Source organism: Tachysurus vachellii, chromosome 14, assembly GCF_030014155.1.
Source record: "Tachysurus vachellii isolate PV-2020 chromosome 14, HZAU_Pvac_v1, whole genome shotgun sequence".
Taxonomy (NCBI): Eukaryota; Metazoa; Chordata; class Actinopteri; order Siluriformes; family Bagridae; genus Tachysurus; species Tachysurus vachellii.
The window spans coordinates 16,067,594-16,089,193 of record NC_083473.1 but is presented as its reverse complement, the minus strand read 5'-3'; the positions used below and the strand labels follow the sequence as shown (position 1 = coordinate 16,089,193).

At 36.7% G+C, this 21,600-nt stretch overlaps 2 protein-coding genes across 4 annotated transcripts in view; both read right to left on the bottom strand.

Annotated features, from left to right (window-relative positions):
- Window positions 1–8,493, bottom strand: part of cadps2 (Ca++-dependent secretion activator 2) — a 112,839-nt gene extending 104,346 nt beyond the window's left edge. The window contains exon 1 of one of the 3 annotated variants that reach the window (XM_060887565.1): window positions 8,008–8,493. In XM_060887565.1, the coding sequence (XP_060743548.1) occupies window positions 8,008–8,334 (327 nt within the window). In that variant the 5' untranslated portion in view covers window positions 8,335–8,493. The remainder of the gene's footprint in view (window positions 1–8,007) is intronic. The other 2 variants (XM_060887563.1, XM_060887564.1) reach the window with 2 other exon arrangements.
- A 2,511-nt stretch (window positions 8,494–11,004) lies between these two features.
- Window positions 11,005–18,788, bottom strand: slc13a1 (solute carrier family 13 member 1). The gene is made up of 15 exons (XM_060887146.1): window positions 18,572–18,788; window positions 17,089–17,217; window positions 16,848–16,984; window positions 16,414–16,604; window positions 16,268–16,307; window positions 16,127–16,187; window positions 15,643–15,803; window positions 15,401–15,520; window positions 15,056–15,154; window positions 14,680–14,781; window positions 14,403–14,497; window positions 14,174–14,268; window positions 12,264–12,425; window positions 11,981–12,118; window positions 11,005–11,869 (listed from the first exon to the last, which is right to left on the bottom strand). Exons 1-15 carry the CDS (start codon window positions 18,674–18,676, stop codon window positions 11,726–11,728), a joined length of 1,779 nt encoding a protein of 592 aa, XP_060743129.1. The 5' UTR covers window positions 18,677–18,788; the 3' UTR covers window positions 11,005–11,725.
- Between the last annotated feature and the right edge of the window lie 2,812 nt (window positions 18,789–21,600).

Here is a 21,600-nt window from a genome sequence, read left to right as displayed (position 1 = left end):
GAGCAACTCTGTGTCAAGGCCCATGGTTTTAGAATAGGCAAAGATGTGTAACAGCACCTTGAAGCAGTCCTTATTATAAGATTATTGACTAGTTTAAAAAAAAAAAATAAAAGTATCCTATGTCAGCTGGTACATTACATGTATACATGGATCAGGTATAAGTGTGTAATGATGTATAAATGATGTTTTATCATTTACACAATACGGTATTGGAACAAGAAGTAACCTGTTTTGTTTTTTTATTATGCAATGAAGACGTTTAAGTTTGAAATCCAAACATGAATTTTAACAACAAATGCAGTCTTATAACTTGAATACATGTTAAACCATAAGCTGAAACCAAGAGTAAACATTAAGAGCTATTAATTGTCTAAACAATCAACCTTATAGGGCACATTGGGGCAACAAGGCACACCTGGGCAAGAAAGCACACCTGGGCAACAAGGCACACCTGAGCAACAGGGCACACATGCACTTAAACAATTTTTATCACTTTATCAAAAAACTATATCAGATTGAGATGGAAATATAAAAGAATAAAAAAAAAAGATGGTACGCCGTCAGTTATTTACATCTAAACATAAATTACATGAAATATCATGCATTGAAACCTGAAATTCTGATCTATCGTCTCATATTCATTGTTTCCTTTTAAATCCGAATGCATTTAACATTAAATCCAAATTAAAAAATAAATAAATGTAAAAATTGCTCTTTTACAATGGTATCTTAACATTAATGAAATTTTACATAAGAATGGTAGAAATAAATCTAAATAAATAAATAGTTTTATTTGTTATATATATAAAGCATATCATAAAAAAAGAATATTTCAGTTCAATCATTTAGAACATCGAGAAAAAAACAGATGCAACACTTGCTCTTTAATATAAAGTTCACTTTCACAACTGAAAATTACAGCACGTAGTAATCTAGTCAGAAATATTGTCACTAAGCTCAGTGAAATTATTTCTTCCGCACAAAAACCCTCAGTGAGACTTCACACAGTGCAAATCCACAACTAACTAGTCCATAAGACACTACATAAGACACACAATGGTCCTCCAGTTGCCTGCTTGTCTTCATCTAAGGGCCTCAAATAGGACATTTTAGGAATATTGCGGATAATCATAGAAAGGTGACACAATGAATATACAAGGATTGTTGTACTACAATACAAATAGTTTGTATTTGTGAACAACTTCCCAATTCAGAACCCTGAAAGTAAACAAAGCCTTTCAATGAAATCTTTCTGCTGATTATGTTACTACCGGTTTGCCTACTCAGATTACGGACATTAACGCAAACTTTACAAACATGAATATTAGCAAATACAGCTTCCTGTTAATCCAGTCTTCTGTGAATGTAGAAGCCTTCATGAGCATTAGATTTCATTTAACCTCCCTGAACTAAACAAGTACCAGGTCTTGTAAATACCCCACCACATAAGTCTAGTCACTTCTGGCCAAATGATATATTTTGAACAAATTTCTTTCAATATTAACGCACGGTTATTATGTGTGTTAGGGTTTAAACACCCTCACTTATAGCTATAATACTTATAGCCCTTGGCAGATATCACCTTGGCAAATACTTTTTGTAGCCTGCTAGGGGTTATCCTGTTTATCTTAGGGTTAGGAGTCAAACTCTCTAACCATTAGGCCACGACTTCCCCCAAAGGGTGTTGAGTTTTAGCACAAGGTTTGTACACTCTTTAATTGTTATTCCTAATGCTGAGTCTTAACCTGCCTAAAGAGGCCTAATGTGTGAATTAAAGCCTAACGTTTTTAAGATTTTACCATTACTATATATAAAAAACTGTGCCAGAAAAATGATAAACTAGCTTGCTGGAGTGACAGTGTTTACTTCTTTTCACTTCAAATGTGCTGATTGATCAGGGTGCCCAAACATTTCCATAGAACAGTCCATGGCCATTTTATCGTATTTTAGCCAACTACTTTATTAGGAACACACTTTAAACCTACAGGGAGTGCAGAATTATTAGGGAAGTTGTATTTTTGAGGATTAATTTTATTATTGAACAGCAACCATGTTCTCAATGAACCCAAAAAACTCATTAATAGCAAAGCTGAATATTTTTGGAAGTAGTTTTTAGTTTGTTTGTAGTTTTAGCTATTTTAGGAGGATATCTGTGTGTGCAGGTGACTATTACTGTGCATAATTATTAGGCAACTTAACAAAAAACAAATATATACCCATTTCAATTATTTATTTTCACCAGTGAAACCAATATTACATCTCAACATTCACTAATATACATTTCTGACATTCAAAAACAAAACAAAAACAAATCAGTGACCAATATAGCCACCTTTCTTTGCAAGGACACTCAAAAGCCTGCCATCCATGGATTCTGTCAGTGTTTTGATCTGTTCACCGTCAACATTGCGTGCAGCAGCAACCACAGCCTCCCAGACACTCTTCAGAGAGGTGTACTGTTTTCCCTCCTTTTAAATCTCACATTTGATGATGGACCACAGGTTCTCTATGGGGTTCAGATCAGGTGAACAAGGAGGCCATGTCATTAGTTTTTCTTCTTTTAGACCCTTTCTTGCCAGCCACGCTGTGGAGTACTTGGACGCGTGTGATGGAGCATTGTCCTGCATGAAAATCATGTTTTTCTTGAAGGATGCAGACTTCTTCCTGTACCACTGCTTGAAGAAGGTGTCTTCCAGAAACTGGCAGTAGGACTGGGAGTTGAGCTTGACCCCATCCTCAACCCGAAAAGGCCCCACAAGCTCATCTTTGATGATACCAGCCCAAACCAGTACTCCACCTCCACCTTGCTGGCGTCTCAGTCGGACTGGAGCTCTCTGCCCTTTACCGATCCAGCCACGAGCCCATCCATCTGGCCCATCAAGACTCACTCTCATTTCATCAGTCCATAAAACCTTAGAAAAATCAGTCTTCAGATATTTCTTGGCCCAGTCTTGACGTTTCAGCTTGTGTGTCTTGTTCAGTGGTGGTCGTTTTTCAGCCTTTCTTACCTTGGCCATGTCTCTGAGTATTGCACACCTTGTGCTTTTGGGCACTCCAGTGATGTTGCAGCTCTGAAATATGGCAAAACTGGTGGCAAGTGGCATCTTGGCAGCTGCACGCTTGACTTTTCTCAGTTCATGGGCAGTTATTTTGCGCCTTGGTTTTTCCACACGCTTCTTGCGACCCTGTTGACTATTTTGAATGAAACGCTTGATTGATCGATGATCACGCTTCAGAAGCTTGGCAATTTTAAGAGTGCTGCATCCCTCTGCAAGATATCTCACTATTTTTGACTTTTCGGAGCCTGTCAAGTCCTTCTTTTGACCCATTTTGCCAAAGGAAAGGAAGTTGCCTAATAATTATGCACACCTGATATAGGGTGTAGATGTCATTAGACCACACCCCTTCTCATTACAGAGATGCACATCACCTAATATGCTTAATTGGTTGTAGGCTTTCGAGCCTATACAGCTTGGAGTAAGACAACATGCATAAAGAGGATGATGTGGTCAAAATACTCATTTGCCTAATAATTCTGCACTCCCTGTATTAATTCATGCAATTATCTAATCGGCTAATTGTGTGGCAACGGTATAAGGCATAAAATCATGTGGATACAGCCAGCAGATTTGGGTAAAGTTCACAAAATCCATCAGCGTAAGAAAAAAGTGACGATCGTGGTATGGTTGTTGGTGTCAGACAGGCTGGTCAAAATAATTCTATAACTGTTCATTTCCTGGGATGATCACTTACAACAGGCTCTAGAATTTACTCAGAATGGTGCAATAAAGGAAAAAAATGGCCAGTGAGCAGCGGTTTTGCAGTTGGAAACGGCTTGTGGATGAGAGGGATCAAAGGAGAAGAGTTTGAGCTGAACACTAAAGCTACAGTAACTCAGATAGCCACTCTGTATGGTGAGCAACAAAGCATCGCCGAATGCACGGTAAAGCAAACTTTGAGGTGGATGGGCTACAACAGCAGAAGGCCACATTAGATTCCACTTCTGTCAATCAAGAACCGAAAGCTTAGGCTACAGAGGGCAAAGGCTGAAAAAACTGAACAGCTGAAGACTGAAAAAATGTAGCCTGGTCTATTGAATCTCTATTACTGTTAAGGCACACAGACGGTTGTGTCAACAGCAGGAATCCATGAACCCAACCTTCCTTGTGTCAACAGTCCAGGTTGGTGGAGGTGGTGTGGAGAATGTTTTCTTGGCACACATTGGGCCCTTTAATACCAATCATTTGATTGCCACAGACTTTTTTGAGTATTGTTGCTGACCATGAGCATGTGGAATCCATGCCATGAAGAACTGAGGCTGCTTTGAGAGCAAAGTGAGTGCAGTAGTCTCAGTAGTAGTGTATAGCTTAGTTATACATAAGGTACAACTACATTACATTTCCCCTACCCATGTTGTGACAAATTCCACCAGTTGTGCTATAATTATAACCACCTAGAGATAATAATGATAGTCCTTGCTTACTAGCAGTACAACAAATGAACAACTGAATGAAAAAAAAAGCCAGACTGTGGAAAACAGACAAAAACAAAAATTTGTCATAATACTGCAGGGAATACTGTTCTACTGTCTGGCAAAATGTTCAGAATGAACTTAGACAGTGCTACCCGTAAGCCACGGCAAATAGTCGATGTTAATAGCTACTTGCCTGCACTGCAATGCACATATATTTCTTGTTACTGTACCAACCACTGTGGATGCAAGCAAATAAAACTAAATAATGGATAAACAAATCATATTTGGACACTTTTATTTTCCGTCATGCACACAAAGTCAATAATTTGGATTTTAATGAAAATCAGATTTGCCATGCAGTGTCCTTTAGTTGGGCTCCGTCATCAGTTTTAATAATTTAGGAATACTAGAAAGTGAAAGAGAAAGCAATATAGCAAATTCAGAGTTTATTATTTTCCGATTATTTTCCGATAACAAATGGATACCACAGAATCCATTTGTAGATTTACTTTTGCTGCATTTGAGACACCCTTATACATTTATCTCATTGACACAACTATGCATTTGAGGTTTAAGAGCCTTACTCAAGGGCCCCACATTATGACCTGGGACTTAGAACTCAGAACCTTACAACCAATAGTCCAATGCCTTAACCACTCCGTTTAGATATGTATAATATTGTGGAATGTCTAGAAATAAGCTAATTCATATCATCACTTATGATACAACAACCACAAAATATACTGCTTGTCGTGTTACAATGAACCTGGAAAGTCCTCAGATGTAAGACTTAAATGAACAGCTTTACCACGGACTTTTATCAAGTCTGAGATTCCAAAAATGGAAATAAACCTTTCCATAATGACCCGATCAACAAGTTGAATGAATGAAATTGTGTTGAGTTGAAAACAGAAATGAGTGTTGAGTTGAAAAGAAACACAGTTCCATTATTATTCCATATAGACTTAAATGTAAACTGCTACATTTAAGCACACGAATACACAGAAAAATATTTTCATTGGCCGTGGTCACATTGTTGGCCACATAAATATCAGAGCAGCAGTCTGCCGGTGTAAAAGTCTACAGTAAATCAGATACTGAAAAAGTAATGAGTGCATACAATGGGGCTATAATAAATATCTAAGTCAGGGAAGAACACGCAGAACCACAGAAAACTACATTCATATAACATAGCATGTCACACCACTAGAATTTCATAATGTAAAATGCAACTATATCAAGTGGCAAATGTTCCCTGGAAAAAAAAAGCTGGTTGCGTGGAACTAATCTGCCATTCAAGTCAGTATTTTCCTTTGTTCATTCTTGGTTTATTCTTAATTCATATCAGTTTGCACATAAGAGCAGCATGATGGTGCAGTGTGTTGTGTTGTCACCTTACGGCTTCAGGGTCCCTGGTTCGATACTATCTGTCCCGAGTTCTCCTCAGGTCCCCATTTAGTTCTCAGGTGGACTGTCTACCCTAAACTACACTTAGTGTGTGTGTGTGTGTGTGTGTGTGTGTGTGTGTGTGTATGTGTGTGTGTGTAAATGGTGAGCTACAATGGACTGGCGACCCACCCTGGGTATATTTCCACTTCGTGCCCAATGTTCATGAGATCCAAATCCACAACAACCCTGACCAGGATAAAGCAGTTACTGAAATAAATGAATGAGTCTCAAATAGGTTAATCATATAACTGTGTAAGAAATATTTCTTTAAGAATGTCACGTCCGTAACGACCGATTATTCTCATCTACATACTCAAACGAATATTTAATTCAAGACTCTTTTATTTAACAGCTTAGATATAACATTTTACAGCAAAGGACTAACACAGTGTTCATCCCAATGTCCTTGGCTGCTGTAGGTAACCTCACGACAGAACTGAAACTGCTTTATATCTGTAACATCTAAATGAATATTTTATTTTCTCTGAAAGGTCAAATCTGTATAGTCTTTCTGTAGGGCTAGTATGTGTATGCAATTAGACACTTTTTACATCGATATTGGTTTAAAAGGCACAGTCGTAAAGCTGGAACTGCGCTTACTACCCTACATATTTTAGTGCATTGTGCCTCTATTTCTATTATTTGCAGTATGTTAATGAGACCGTGCTAATGTGCTAACTGTCATGGTGTGGAGTTAATCAATAATAAACATTTTGTTTAGCAAAAAGAAACTAATGGTGCTGTAGCCTGTTTTTGACCTCAAGGGATGCAAGAAACGTAAACATGAACTCTGCTGCTGGAAAATAAAGGTATATAAAGATGATATAAAGTTATGGATTTTGATTCAATTCACAAGGCAGCTTTTCATTTTACATTTCTAAATCTATGCCTAATGAACAAAGCAGTAAAGAAATAAGTCCTGGAGACAACAACATGCGGAAGAAACCTTGAGAGGATCCAGAATCAAAAGGAAACCAATCCTCATCTGGATGACACTGATAATGCAATTCTAAAATAATTTCCCCTATATAACTATATGGTCAAAAATTTGCATTTGAAGTTATCAACTGCAAAATGATGAAGACTCGTGCAAAACTCTATCAGCTGTCATAACATAGCTGTTGTCCTGCGCCATCATGGGAAAACTAAGGTTAAACAAAAAGTTCTATATCTCCTTTCTCCTGGTAACCTTAAGCACACACCTTTTATACCTTTAGTATGTATCTCATTAGATAGGTGCATATAAATATATATATATATATAAGCATTCCACTTCATGTACTGTAAAATGTGAATCTCAATTTTTGAATAAATATTAAATATCTTTGAATTTGAATAAAGCTATATATAAAATGACAAGTGTGTGTATACATATTCATTCATTCATTCATCTTCTACGGAGAAACTCCACACACACAAGGTGGAGTCGGGAATCGAACCCAGACCCTGGAGTTGTGAGGCGAACATGCTAACCACTAAGCCACCGTCCCCCGTGTGTGTGTGTGTGTGTGTGTGTGTGTGTGTGTGTGTGTGTGTATATATATATACACATTCCACTTCATGTACTGTAAAATGTGATTTTTTTATTAAATATTGAATAAATATATTTGAATAAAGCTATATATAAAACGACACATGCACATATATATATCAAATAGAATATAATATATATATTATATTTGAATAAATATTGAATTCGAATTATTCAATATTTATACAAATATATATATATATATATATTTATACAAATATATATATATATATATATATATATATATATATATATATATATATATATATATAAAAATAAAATAAACACGTATAAAAGCACGTGTCATTTTATATATAGCTTTATTCAGATTATACAGTACACGTAGTGGAATGCTTTTCGACTGTCTTGTGACATCTTAAAAGGTTATTTACAAGGAAGACTTCGAGCTCATTTCAGTATAAACTTGGCCCTATGTGTACAGAAGTAAGGACGATGCTGTGTTATTGTTTTGAGTCAGTTGCAGATGCAGAGTGAGAACATGCGCGTGAGTGTAACAGGTGTTTATTCTCACTCGCTCTAAACGGAAACTCACCTTCTGCTGTCTCCGTGCCATGTCTGTCGGCTGTTTGGCGTTAAACGGATACGCTATACATCTTAGTACAAACACATATATGTGCAGTTTGGTTTTCCTCTCCGCTTCTTCTCTCTGAAGTCTTTCCTTCTCGTGTTTCTTCTCGTCTTGTGCACAAGGAGGAGCTGCTTTTTTGGTCTCGTGCGTCCTCACAGCTCCTGATGGCTTTTCTTTTTTTTCCGACTTGGGGATTTTTTCCTGGAGTTTTTCACCTACAGTTTTGACCGCCGTTTCGTCCTCTGGTGGAAGTTCTGCCTCGGATTCTTCACTGGAGGACGGGTCCAGCATGGCGAACACCCGGATTTGGAGAACTCACTGACTGGGAAGCTGCGCGAGCGTCTTTTGATGTCTCTGTGCTGTTAAGACGCGAGTCAGTTTGTGTGGAAACGTGTGAGCTCGGATCTGGAGGGCGGGGCTACAAAAGGGGACCATTCAGCGTTACTCGCGTCTCTGAGCGCTGAGCGCGAGCCTGTGCTGTGCGCAAGCACGCTTCTGTTACGCGCACACAGGTAGCAAACCTGTAGCGCTGCAGCACGTGAGCGGTAAAAAAAAAAAAAAAAAAAAGGAGGTCTTAAAGGAGCAGGAACCCAAACACACCCCAAATGTTCCTCCAACACTGTCCTGTAATGCACCATAAATCAAAGACACACATACAGTCCAGAAATGTCACGAGTTTTAGACTAAATTTTAGTTTTTTAGACTTATTTTTTTGAGGCAAGGTATATTTGGGGATAATAAATTAATAGTATGTTATGATATAACATTTAACCATGAATGTAATGTCATAATATCCCAAATGTACTCGATATTATAATATTTATCTGATAAATATCTGAGCGTTACATAAGTTACGCCTTACGTAAGTTTTATTTCAATTCATCAAAATCTAACCAAAATAGAGATAGACTAACGATCCACAGGCGATGCTGTACTGACTGACACTTAGCCATTAGCAGTGTTGGGCAGTAACGCGTTACTGTAACGCAGTCACTTTTGACAGTAACTAATAGGGGACACCAGGGACAGTTGTAACACTTTTTGCAATTTTTAGCAATACAACAAAAAACATTTTTACTGGAATAACCAATTTGTTATATTATAAACTTCAATCTGTCAACTGCTGAAACAATGTATTTAAGTGGTTTTATGAAATATGTACAGGATGCAAAATTGATTTTTAACAGTCTCACTGATAACAGTCTCTCCACTGTTACGCATGTCATCTCATGTGAGCTAGCTTGACTGCTAGTTTGACACTTGTTAGCCATTTATATTTTTAGCATACAAAATAGTGATTCTAATAATACTTGTTTGAATTCATAGACATTTGATCCTACAGCATCCAAAAAAGTACATCAGAAAGAAAAGTAATTTTTTTTACCTCAAAAACAATCTTTTGTAGAAAACTATGTCAGGAAGATTCAAATGTGGCTCCCTTTATGGCAAAAATGGAGAGAAACTAACTGATCATGTGCACAGTGAGTTTCATCACTCTAGGTTGTTTCTGATTGGAGGAATTCAAGGTGTTACCACTGTCCCCTGTTACAACTGTCCCCTGTTACAACTGTCCCTGGTCTCCCCTACTCTAACGCATTACTTTTTAAATTTAAAAAAATTGCTTTTTGAATGAAGTAACTAGTAACTGTAACTAGTTACTATTTCTTAGTAACTAGCACAACACTGGCCATTAGCCATGCTTTTTCCTACTTAATGGGTCTTTTAATGGGTAAGTTGAATTTCTTCTGTGTACTCACATTTTGATCAATGTCAATCGCAGGTAAAGTGCGAATCATGATCATACCAAGCCCAAAAAACTCAATAAAGTTATTTTAACTCACATCCACACCGGTAAAAACATTATTCAACGTTCTAACAGAACACAAACAATTTAAATTGGGTATAAATTTAGTGAGCGCAAAAAAAAATGGCTTGACATGAAAACGGAATTGAGCCCAGACGATCATGGATACCAAGCACATTGCACAGGAAGATGCTGTTTATTTAAGTGTCTATGGGGCTGTTGGCCAGAAGTCTCTATTGCTGATACGTTCTTCAGCCTCCCACACAGGTCGGTCTCTCACAATGAGCCCTCTCCAACGCCATGTTGAAAAAGCAAGAGTGCATGTGTCATAAAGAAGCCTGGTTTAAGAAGCCTATTCAAGATGCCCACTTCCTTTCTTTAACATTTCCTATTATTTAATATTTTTTAAATCCATTAAAAGAGTAAGTAAAAGATGCACCAAGCTACCGCATATATGTAGCCACATAACACACTCAAATATGTATTGTTATCAGACAGCCCTGTGGCCCGTTGAACAAAAGCCATAATAAAGCTAAAGTCCAAATAAAATCCTAAAATAAAATACAGAGACAGGTCTTTTATCATAGCTCTTAGAAGTTGTGTTTGGCAGGAAATCCTTGAAAAATCCATCTCAGAAAAATCCAACCTTTAAAGGTTTTTTTCTTTTTTGTGCGCCACTATAACAAGGTTTTATCTAACATAGAAAATCATCTTCATGCTAGTACCAAAAGACAACGCAAACATAATAGAGAGTTTTGATAGGCCATCAGATGGGTGTAGACTGATGCAGTTACAGAAAGCCAGAAGATAATACACATGTAGCTGCATTATGGGTCAATTTGGATTAATGGCATAAATCTCAACATGACAAAGAACTGAACAAGCACCTGAGTGGCCTCCAGAGAAAGAATGATGTATAGGAGACACATGTATGTCCACATAAAGTTAGAAATTTCAGAAACAAAGATGACGTTATCCAGAAATACAACAGAGTTGTGTGTATTGTCAGGTGCTGTGAGTTCTACACAGAGATGACTGGATGCATCCTCAAGGATATTTCTCAGCTCAATCTTACTGGGATTTAGTTTCTGGTGATGAGCTGCCATCCATGACAAAATATCCATTGGTTTTCATTTCAAACAAGCAGGAGACACAGCTGATTCCATCTGTTTAATGTCTAAATTTATTTTACTGATGTAGATCTGATGATACAAACTGATGCATGTATGATGGTCACATGGTAAAATCCACAGTGTTAAATAAAAACAACAGTTTTCTCATATAAGGCCAGCTGGGCACAAATGAATATTGTAGTTTTTTTTTTTTTTAACAAAGTAAGAGATCATCCAGCCTGGAGGATATGTTTGTAAATGATATACAGTTATCAGCTGGTGTTTCCTCAAATATTTGGAAACTTAAAAATTTTAGACGTGCCCCTTTCTTATTATTTGGTTTGAACAACAATTCTAAGGACGTACTTCTGTACTTCAAATGAGTACTTCTATATCAATTTTCAATAGATATTTTTCACATTTTGAAGATATGAGCTGCATTTATAAAAAGGTGTTTATAAAAATAAAGTTTATATATATATCAGATATATATATATATAATTTTTAGAGTTTTAGAAGTTATTAAAGTATCTCCAATACAAAATAGCTATACAACACATATTCATCTCATTTACACAAACCTCTACAGTGTGCTAAGGGAACACTGTTACAAAACACGGATACCTTCACTGGTGAATTAAAGTTATATACATAGTGCTTTTTTACATTTACTACACAGAGAAATACAGAGCACATTAACAAAGATACAACAATTCTGTACGCTTCATCCTTCTTTACATTAGATACTGCAGTAAACTGTGACAGATTAGAACCCAGTTGTATTTGTTATGCCATATACAGGAGCCCAGTCAGGATAAGAATCCAGAGCAAAGATTGGTCTTCCCCATGTACTGATAGCCAATAGCACTGAAAGAACACCAATGACATTCAAGCCCAATCCTGCCTTGACCTAGACAGATTAAGCAACCATAAACAAAATGTTACCACATCGACTCTGAGATTGCACATTGATTAAGACTCAATTAATTTTAATATTTGACTAATATTGATAAGGACTTACCATATCCATGATTTTTACATGCCCATATGCAAAGACAATGGCATTTGGAGGATTGGAAACAGGAAGCAAGAAGGAGAATGATACACTAAGAGTTGTTGGTATCAGTATGTACAGGGGGTTGATGTTGATGGCTTCAGCCTGAATATGACATACACATAATACTCTATTATTAATACGAATGCGGAAAAACATGCTGATTTACTATGTCAATTTTTACTATTTTTACTATTTACTATGTAAATAGCACATCAGTGCATTCCTATTTTGTCTACAGTTAACATACCAAAGGAGCGAGTATGGGCAGGAAGATGGTGATGGTGGCAGGATTGCTCGCCACTTCCGTAATGGATGTGACAATCAGACAGGCAATAGTGACAATGCCCAGTACAGGCAGACTCCCCAATGGACTCATCAGATCCGCAACCCAAGTGGATAATCCAGATACCTGCGGGTTGGATAACAGAATGGGTTAAAAAGTATTCGTATGAACACTCCAATAAAGACATGGAAACAAGCAAGTAATGACTGCTTAGACCTTGGAGATCTCAAATTGTTGGCACTGGGGGCCTTTAACTATAAAAAAATAAAAATGCAGACATCCCCTCAGTACAATAAATATATGCAAATATTAAACTCATTATGTAAAGATGTATAACATTAGCACATGCTATTTTAAAACCCACGAGAAAACTTTTTTATTATAAAAATTGTCATTTGATTTAAATCAACATTCAAGGGCTACTGATTTTACTGAAGTTTGAATTAAATCCATTTTTACAGAAAAGTGAACTGTGCAAATAATTGTAATAACTAAAAAAATAAATATAACAACTTTGATCAATTTCAATTCTGCCCTTATCCAGAACAACTAAAATTTTATCTCATGTTATACAACCAAGTGTTAAGGCCTTGAACAGAGTCTATCTCTGGTGGATGTGGGATTTGAACTCCCAACCTTCTGAGTTGTAATTCAACACATTAACCACATCTATATGCTTTATCTACCACATGCTACTTAGGGTTCTGGACCTCTTATTGAGCACCTTGAGTTTAGACAAGAGAGCTTAGCAGGACATTGCAGATATGATATGACACCACTGGCCTGCACCAAACACTTAAATGCTGTCAAAAACGCTAACTGTCTTTAATAAAATAAGCCTTTATCTTTCACTGATTCTTACTCCAGATAGAATCTCAGTACTTTTAGCATCTAAACATGCATGTTATATCTTAAGAAGGCCAGAATGGCTGTCAACTCTAGCTCTTTGAGGACGTTAGGTGCTAAACTTGCCATGACATTTGGATTGCTGGATCAAAAGCATATAGTGCTTAGTCCCCTCTCAGTCCCCCGTTTTGAGTATGCACAAAGAATAATAAGAGGCAAAAGCATTCATTTTTCAACCTCTCATGCTGACAGAATACAAACAGAAAGAGTCATGTAATGCTTTGATGGAGGAAAAGTGGATGCTTCATAGCACTTACAACTCATTCTAATAATGCCACACTTACACAAAGAGCAAAAAATAGAATTGTGGGTACCACACTGATGGAACATATCTGTGAGAAACAGTTGCTGCTGCATGCTTGTATATACTGAAAATACCCTCACCGTCCACTTTAATAGGAATGCCTGTACACCTGCATATTCATTCAGTTGTCTAATCAGCCAAATATATGGCAGCAGAGCAAAGCAAAAAAATCATTCCGATACAGTTCAAGAACTTAATGTTTCCATCAAACATCAGAATGAACTGTCACATGATTGTTGATGCCAGATCTGAGTCTTTCAGAGAGAATCAGCTAAAAGAACAAAAATATTTAGTGTGCAAAGGGTCTGCAGGTTAAAACACATTTTTGATGAGAGCGTTCAAAGAAAAAATGACCAAACTGCTCTAAGCTGGCATGAAGTCTTGAGGAACTCAAATAAACACTCGTTACAGCTGTATCTCAAAATGCACAACACATCAAACCTTGAGGTAGATGAGCTACAACAACAGCAGGCCACATCAGGTTCCATGTTATTCAGCCGCAAAAGAATATTGAAATATCATGGGCACAGATGCATCCAAACTAGAAAACTGAACACTGTAAAAATACTATTTTATTCTATTTATTCTAATAAGGTGTGTGTGTGTGTGTGTGTGTGTGTGTGTGTGTGTGTGTGTGTGTGTGTGTGTGTGTGTGTTTTTTTACCTTAGTGCCCTCTGCCAATGCAAACCCCCCTCCCACAAGCAGACAGATCTCCCATGGCATACAGGCCTGGAATTCTTTCCATGATATCATAGAATCTAGGGGAAATTAAGGGAAGCTTGTTAGCAGGAATTCTGTTGGCTGAAAATTCATAAAATTAACATCTCACAAATACCCAAAGTTGTCTAATTTTAATAGTATTTTAGGGTGATAAGGATTGTTATGTATGTACTATAGTTATCTGCAGTGGGCCAATTAGCAGGGATGATGAAGAACAACATGCCCAGAAGGAGAGATACAGTGGCATCAGTTGCATATCCTGGATAACTGCAGAGAGAGACAAGACAGCTTTAATTATTACTAAATTAGTAATTTATTTTAAGTTTTGCAGCTATGTTTACAGGCCACAAAATATTTGAAAATCAATGAGTGAATGGTAACTGGTTTATTAAACTTTTCTTAACCCCAAGTTGAAGCAAAGTGAATTAGTGTGATCTCAGTGCACTCACTCAGGAAACAGAGATGCCCAACCTGGCATGAAGCCTGGCTCTCTCACAAACCACAGCACTGCCATCAGCACGAAAATAGCAAGAGTGATCATCTCCTGTCGGCTAAAGGAAAACACAAATCATACATGAAAGAATGTCACAGGAATTACTTCACCCATGTCTAGTCTCACAAACACAAATTTCAAACTCGTTATGGATAACATATCGTTATTGTTTAAGAAGGAGATCTTACTTTACTATGGTTGTCGGATATATACAATCTTTTTTAAAACTTTACAACTCTCAAGCATTTGCACACTATAAAACTCTAACACTATTAACACTTATTACAACACTTAACACTTATTAACATGCATGACTCTTTGCAGTGCCTGACCTCATGCTTCCCAGTGCATTGTACTGAGCTTTGATATGCTCGGATGCTGCAATCTGTCTCTCAGAAGGAACCCTTCTGGAGGACATTATGGAGCAGAAACTGAGGAGCAAGAAGAACAAACAGTCCACGATAATGAGGTAAGAACAGGTAATGATTAGTTTTTATGTCCCATAACTCCACTGAGAGAAAAAAGGCTGTGTGTGTGTGTGTGTGTGTGTGTGTGTGTGTGTGTGTGTGTGTGTGTGTGTGTGTGTGTGTGTGTGTGTGTGTGTGTGTGTGTGTGATATATGTGAAGTACCTATAAAAGGAATGAATGGGCCAAGAGATTTAACAGTTAACACTCACTTAGTGCCCAAAAACAGCCAGTGTATCCATATCCAAGACAAGAACAGGATAAGAATGCAGACAGGCAGACAGAAAATAAACCAGTTTCCAAAATTGATGGACTTGCATTCTGGGTAAAATCTGTAAAAGTAACCATTAATACTTAATATCATACCGTTTTAATATTTCAGTCTGATGAATACTGCAAATTCAATCAAATACAAAACCATACATAGGTCTGAGTTGCAGTTCTAAAAACTTACTGATGCATATATTCAGTAAAGATTAGATTTGAAGATGTTCCTGGCAGAGTTGTCAGTCCACCGATGCTTGCAGAGTAGGCAATGGCCAGAGACAAACTTTTACACATCATTTCATCTTGATGCGTTCTGTAGTTCGAGTGTAGTGGAGAACTTGGCAGAGCCTGAGAGATAGATAAAGAAAAATATATTTGTTTAACGTTAAACAGTTACAATGGAATTACAAAATGTGACTTTACTAAACTAGAGTTAGTGAGACCATACTTTGACTGCTGGGTCAGAAGACAGCCCACTTATTTATCCTTAGAATATCCTTATAGTGTAAAATACTAAAGTAATTAAGATTAAAGTTAAATCCTTGTACTTTAAATTATAAATCATTTTTATGACTGTTTTTTTTTGTTGTTGCTTGTTTTATTGATAGTATAATGCGTGTGTGTGTGTGTGTTTGTGTGTGTGTGTGTGTGTGTGTGTGTGTGTTATTTACTTCTGTAGAATGATCCTCCTCTGGGACAGTAATAACAACTTCCTTAAGCACTTCTCCATTGCTGTATGGAAAAAAAATAAATCAGTAAAGGAGATAATCCAAGCAATACAAGTAAATAAGTTACTTTTCAATCATGGTCACCTTTTCTCATCTTTGGCTTTTTCACACTGTTTCTCAGCATCTAAGAAATCAAAACAATGTAAGATTAAAAAAAAAAAAAAAAAAAAAAAAAAAAGAAATGAAATGAAATGAAAAAGTGTTGGAGCTGAATGTTTTATGTAACTGACCTCCATCCAGCTGGAGAGCAGGATTGCAGATGCCGTTCAGTGCCTTATCATTCTGGCTATTGACCTGACCCTCAGCACTCATCACCTGCTGCATGACGGCTTCTGCTATCGGCATCACCATGGCCACTGTGGAGGTGTTACTCAGCCACATGGAGAGGAAAGCAACACCTACCATGAAGCCCAGCATCAGCCTAGAGTGAGTACATTAAATACATCCTGCTGACTTGATTTCTAAACATGTTAAAATTCTTCAAAAATGTTCATTTAATGAACATTAAATTTGAAATATTTAATTCAGTCTCGGAATATCGAAGGCAGATGTAATGCATTAAAACACCTTATCAAAAGGTTTCCCCGAATCCAATATATTCCATAGGTCTGAAGAAAAGGGACAGCGAATAAAAAAGAGAATGAGAACAATAAATAAGACCCACATGCCAGGGTTTACTCCAACCAAAGTGACCAGCTTGAGAGCAATTCGACGGTGCAGACCCCACTTCTCAATCGAGGTCGCGAGACAGATAACCCCGAGCAGAAGTAAATGGAAATCTTTAAAATACATCATTGCAACCTGTGTATAAAGAGAAGCTAACTTAGTGACATGACTCACATGTTGCAAACAAATGCAATATCAAAAGTGACATGAATCAGTTTTTTTTTTTTTTTTTTGCTTACCTGTGTTGACTTCATAATGCCAAAGAGAGGAAAGAGAAGTGCTGGAAGAAGGGCAGTCACAGACAGAGGTAATGCCTCTGTCATCCAGAACACCGCCATCAGCACCAGTGTAAACGCACATTGAGCCACCTGAAGGATATTACACCAATATTTAAGGTATATACACTGAAGCTGTGAATTCATTCAACTGGACAATTATCTCCAGTTAGGCAGCACTACCAATGGTTTGTATTTTATGGAGAAGTTTCTGTGCCAAAGCAATCACATGAAAGTAAAAATGTGAAGACTATACTGCTTTTTTAACTGTAACATAAGGACAACATCCTATCCTGAACAGCAAATCTTTTCCTCTTAAGCAGCAGGAATTGCTTTTGGAATTAAACGCTATGAATGTAATTCCTTATTGCACTGGATAGCACTTTCATGACTGCATGCAATCAGTGTCCAATCATAGCCGTAATCCACACCCAGGGGTGTTTTGTAATCAGAGAAAGGGAGAAAGATTTACTGTATCGTGTCAGTGTACTGCGTTTCATGTAGTTCCCTCGGAGTGTTTGCTTTTCTTTCACAGACTCATCTCCATTATGTAGTATTTAATTGAAAAATGGGTGATTTGTCATTCAAATTTAAATTTAATAACATATTTATGGAATACATAGCAACCATCAGACAAGCAACAGTAATTGTACGATTCAGGTGTAGTTTTAGTTGTTTACTTTTAACTAAGTTAACACAAGTTACAAAGTTGGCTGGCCATTTATAGATGATTAACTAAATGCCACGTGTTACTCCCATAAACCCATAAAAACACAATAAATGTCAAAGGTTAAGTCTATCATTCCAGTTCATGCCAAAAGTGTTCAGTGCGGTGGACCCTATTTTGTGTACATTGGCATTCTCATGGTAGAGAAGGATTCGGGCTTCACTAACTTACTTTCTGTGAAGTTTTACAGCTACAGTACACAAAAACATTCTAGACAATTGTGTGCTTCCAAATTGGTGGCAACAGTCTGGGAGGCAACCCACATATAAGTTAGATGGTCAGGTGTCCAAATACTTTTGGTCAAACATTCCTTTATTCATTCACTTGTTTGAATAAAAATTTATAACTAAACAAACTTGTAGGTACAGTTTTGATCATCCTACCTTCATAATGCTACATTACTGAAATATATCACATGTTGTATGTCACTAGAAATCTATTAAGTGAGATTTGGTCTGGTTTTGATCTATTTCTTGTTAAACATAAAAACTAAATCTTTTTTTTAAAGTGAATTTTAAAGTGAATTCTCACCGTAAGTATGTTCATTTTTTACATTTGTGTGTTCATACTTATTGAATAAAACTAATTTAATATCAGATGAGTTATTTTGAATCATGCTCACATTGATGAATCTTTCAATTCTGTCATTTTCTATTCCACATTCTGTTACTACATGTTAACTGTTTTCACCTTTTGACTGATGTGTTTGCATACACTCACCTTTGTGTTGATCACTAGGGGAAGCGGCAGCATTAAAAGTGGTGTGAGAATAACGATGAACAGACTGCGAAGGCTCCATGCTGCTCCTACAAATGCCCTCATCATTGAGCTGGATGGTGTAAACTCGGTGACTCTACTGCATGACTTAATGCAGTAAGTGACTTAAATAGGCTGCCAGTGATTGATCTTTGCCCATGTACCACCTTTGACCTATATTCAGGCTGTTACTCGTTGTGAGATACCTGCAGAGGATGAATCCCATCACAGGAATGATTCAGTAGATTAAGCTTTAACATTCGTAGAATCCTGCGGAGTTAGTACGACCTCAGTGACACTCACTGTGAGTGAAAATGATTCGAACACAAGAACTGAGTTCTTAGAAGACAAAACAAGTACCTGTCACTGTGTGGGTATTAAATATTAAACCTCTTAGCAGGCATATTATGATATAAATCATTACCATTGACCAATTGTTGAAATAAACAGGCATCTTAGAGGAACAGATACCAATTCTAATGCATCCTTTCTTTAAAAAAAACAACAACAAAAAAAGTATTATTCTGAACATTATATTGTTCTGAACAATTTAGTTGCAATATAGTGAGTTAAAATTTCAGTCTGGATTCTGTACACACTATATTTGGCTTGTTTCTGTATTCTGTAAGAAGCACTAAACAGCTTAATATGTGGATTTCTGCTCTCTTCTGAGAACCAACTGTCTTCTCAGATCAGTTGTCCCACAATTAAAACCTGGAAATGAGATGCTTTTCCCCTAAAGCAAAGATCACAATGCTCGTGAAGCACTGTTAAAGAATAACAATATCACCTAGAAACACAAACTCGGACATATAACAGTACATGATGCATGCTGGGATCGGAAGCGGCTCATGGAAAACTGGGACATTTGTCTTGAATGAGCAAATTTCCATCTATAATTCAGTTGATGAATAACTACATAAATGTGTTATCTGAATTCCAGTTTATTGAGTTTCACTGATGTATCGTCAGTCATTATGTTTATCTTAGTATTTCACTGAAATGAAAATTCTTTTATTGACTTGGATGAGTCCATGATCTTCTTGCCAAAAAAAATTACAATAATTTGATGTCTACATTTATGGCAACCCAACCAAGTCTTTGCACGGATGGGGAATTATCAAAAGGGCTTATGGTGCTGTAAGGATTAAATAATCTACAGATAATGATAAGAATCTGTTAAGTCCAAAGTCTATACTCTAAAGCAACACTAACATCCATCTTTGTCATTACAAAAAATGCACATACACAAATGATGTAAAATATGCTAATCGGTAATAACATTAAAATCACTGAAAGGTGAGGTGAATAATATCGATTATATATGATATGGGATATACAGTATTAGGCAGTTCATGTGTTGGAAGCAGCAAAAACCAGGAAGCATAAGGATCTGAGTGACTTGAGGATCAAATTGTGATAGGTAGACGACTGAGTCAAAGCAGGAACAAGGAAGGACAACCGGTTATCCTAGACATCCCAAGGGTCACTGATGCATGTGGGGAGTTAAGGGAAACCCGTCTTGTCTGATCACACAGAAGAACACAAATTTCTGGAAATTTCACCTTGTCACACTGCAAAAACTGTTCAAGAACGGTTTGAGGAGCATGACAAAGAGTTCATTGTTTTGAGCTGGCCTCCAAATTCCCCAGATCTCAATCTCAACTTGCTTTGGTGGGACAAGCAGGAGCTGCACAATATTATGCAGGTTGTTTTGTGTTAATGTGATCAGTGTAAATGTTAGTACTTTTCTCTACAAGGCATTAAGGCAATATTTGTAACTGGTGAAGGAAAAAAATCCTTTGAAAAAATTTTTTTATTTATTTATTTATTTATTTATTTATTTATTATTCATTAATTTATTAACAATGTAGCGTGCTATTTATGAATTTGATCCCCTATATGGTGTTATGCATGTAATTGCACTTCACGTGTTCCTTTAAATGATCTTTGTGCTGTAATTTTCCTGATACACTATGGCCATGGCACTTATAAAAGATAGAACGTATACATTTTTACAAATACATTTTAAGTATGAATTTTTTTGTGAGATATTTTAGCTAAAAAGTGTTCATGTTCCCCTATGAAAGGAGACGCTGTAGAATGAACATGAACCCTTCCACAGGCGCAATATTGTGGGTAATAAGTAACCAAATGCCTTTCATTGAAATTCAAATACTAGTAAAGCTGCACTCAAGTACTTGTGAGATTATAGTTTCACACATATGAAGCACTTAAGTCGCTCTCTCTACTACCAGAGTGATTAACAGCACTAATGTTTTATAATAAAAATTCCAGAACACATGAAACCAGAATTCATTTGACAAATGTTCCTGTCTATCTGCCCGACTAATGCCTCACTGCTGCCAAGTTAAACTGAAGTGGAGGCAACTTTGATCAAGCTGTGAATATACAATCACTCAGATTTGTTTATATGTCTCATATGCTTGAGTATCTCCAGTGCTGTTTATCTGTCATCACATATCAGACTACACTGATGGTTCTAACAATTTTCCCAGGCCTTTTCTTATTAGAGTTTGTGTGTCACTGTTTCATCACATTACCAAGTCGGTGCTAATATTCACTGTAGCAGAACTTTTTGCTCATGTGATATTACATAATTAATAAACTAACTTGCTATTGGCTGCTTAAAGCTCTTTAAATAATGAGAACTTTTAATAATGAAGTCATGCATAGCCATATTTCCAGAACCTTAAGTATAGATTATTAAATAAAAAAGTACCTAAAGGAACTGAATATTAGAGCTACAAAAGTCTTATTTAACGTCATTCATACAGTTTATACTTATGACATCAACGATGGTTCTCAAGACCTCCAGGGGTAACACATTTCTCCAATTCAGTTTGTTTTTTTGCAAGAAATAGTAGGAAAATATCGCTAAAATATTATCAAGATGTGACAGAAGACTGAGTTTTATAAGAGAATTAAAAGGTTCTTCAGCTATTATTTTACATGTCTAAACACTTACACAA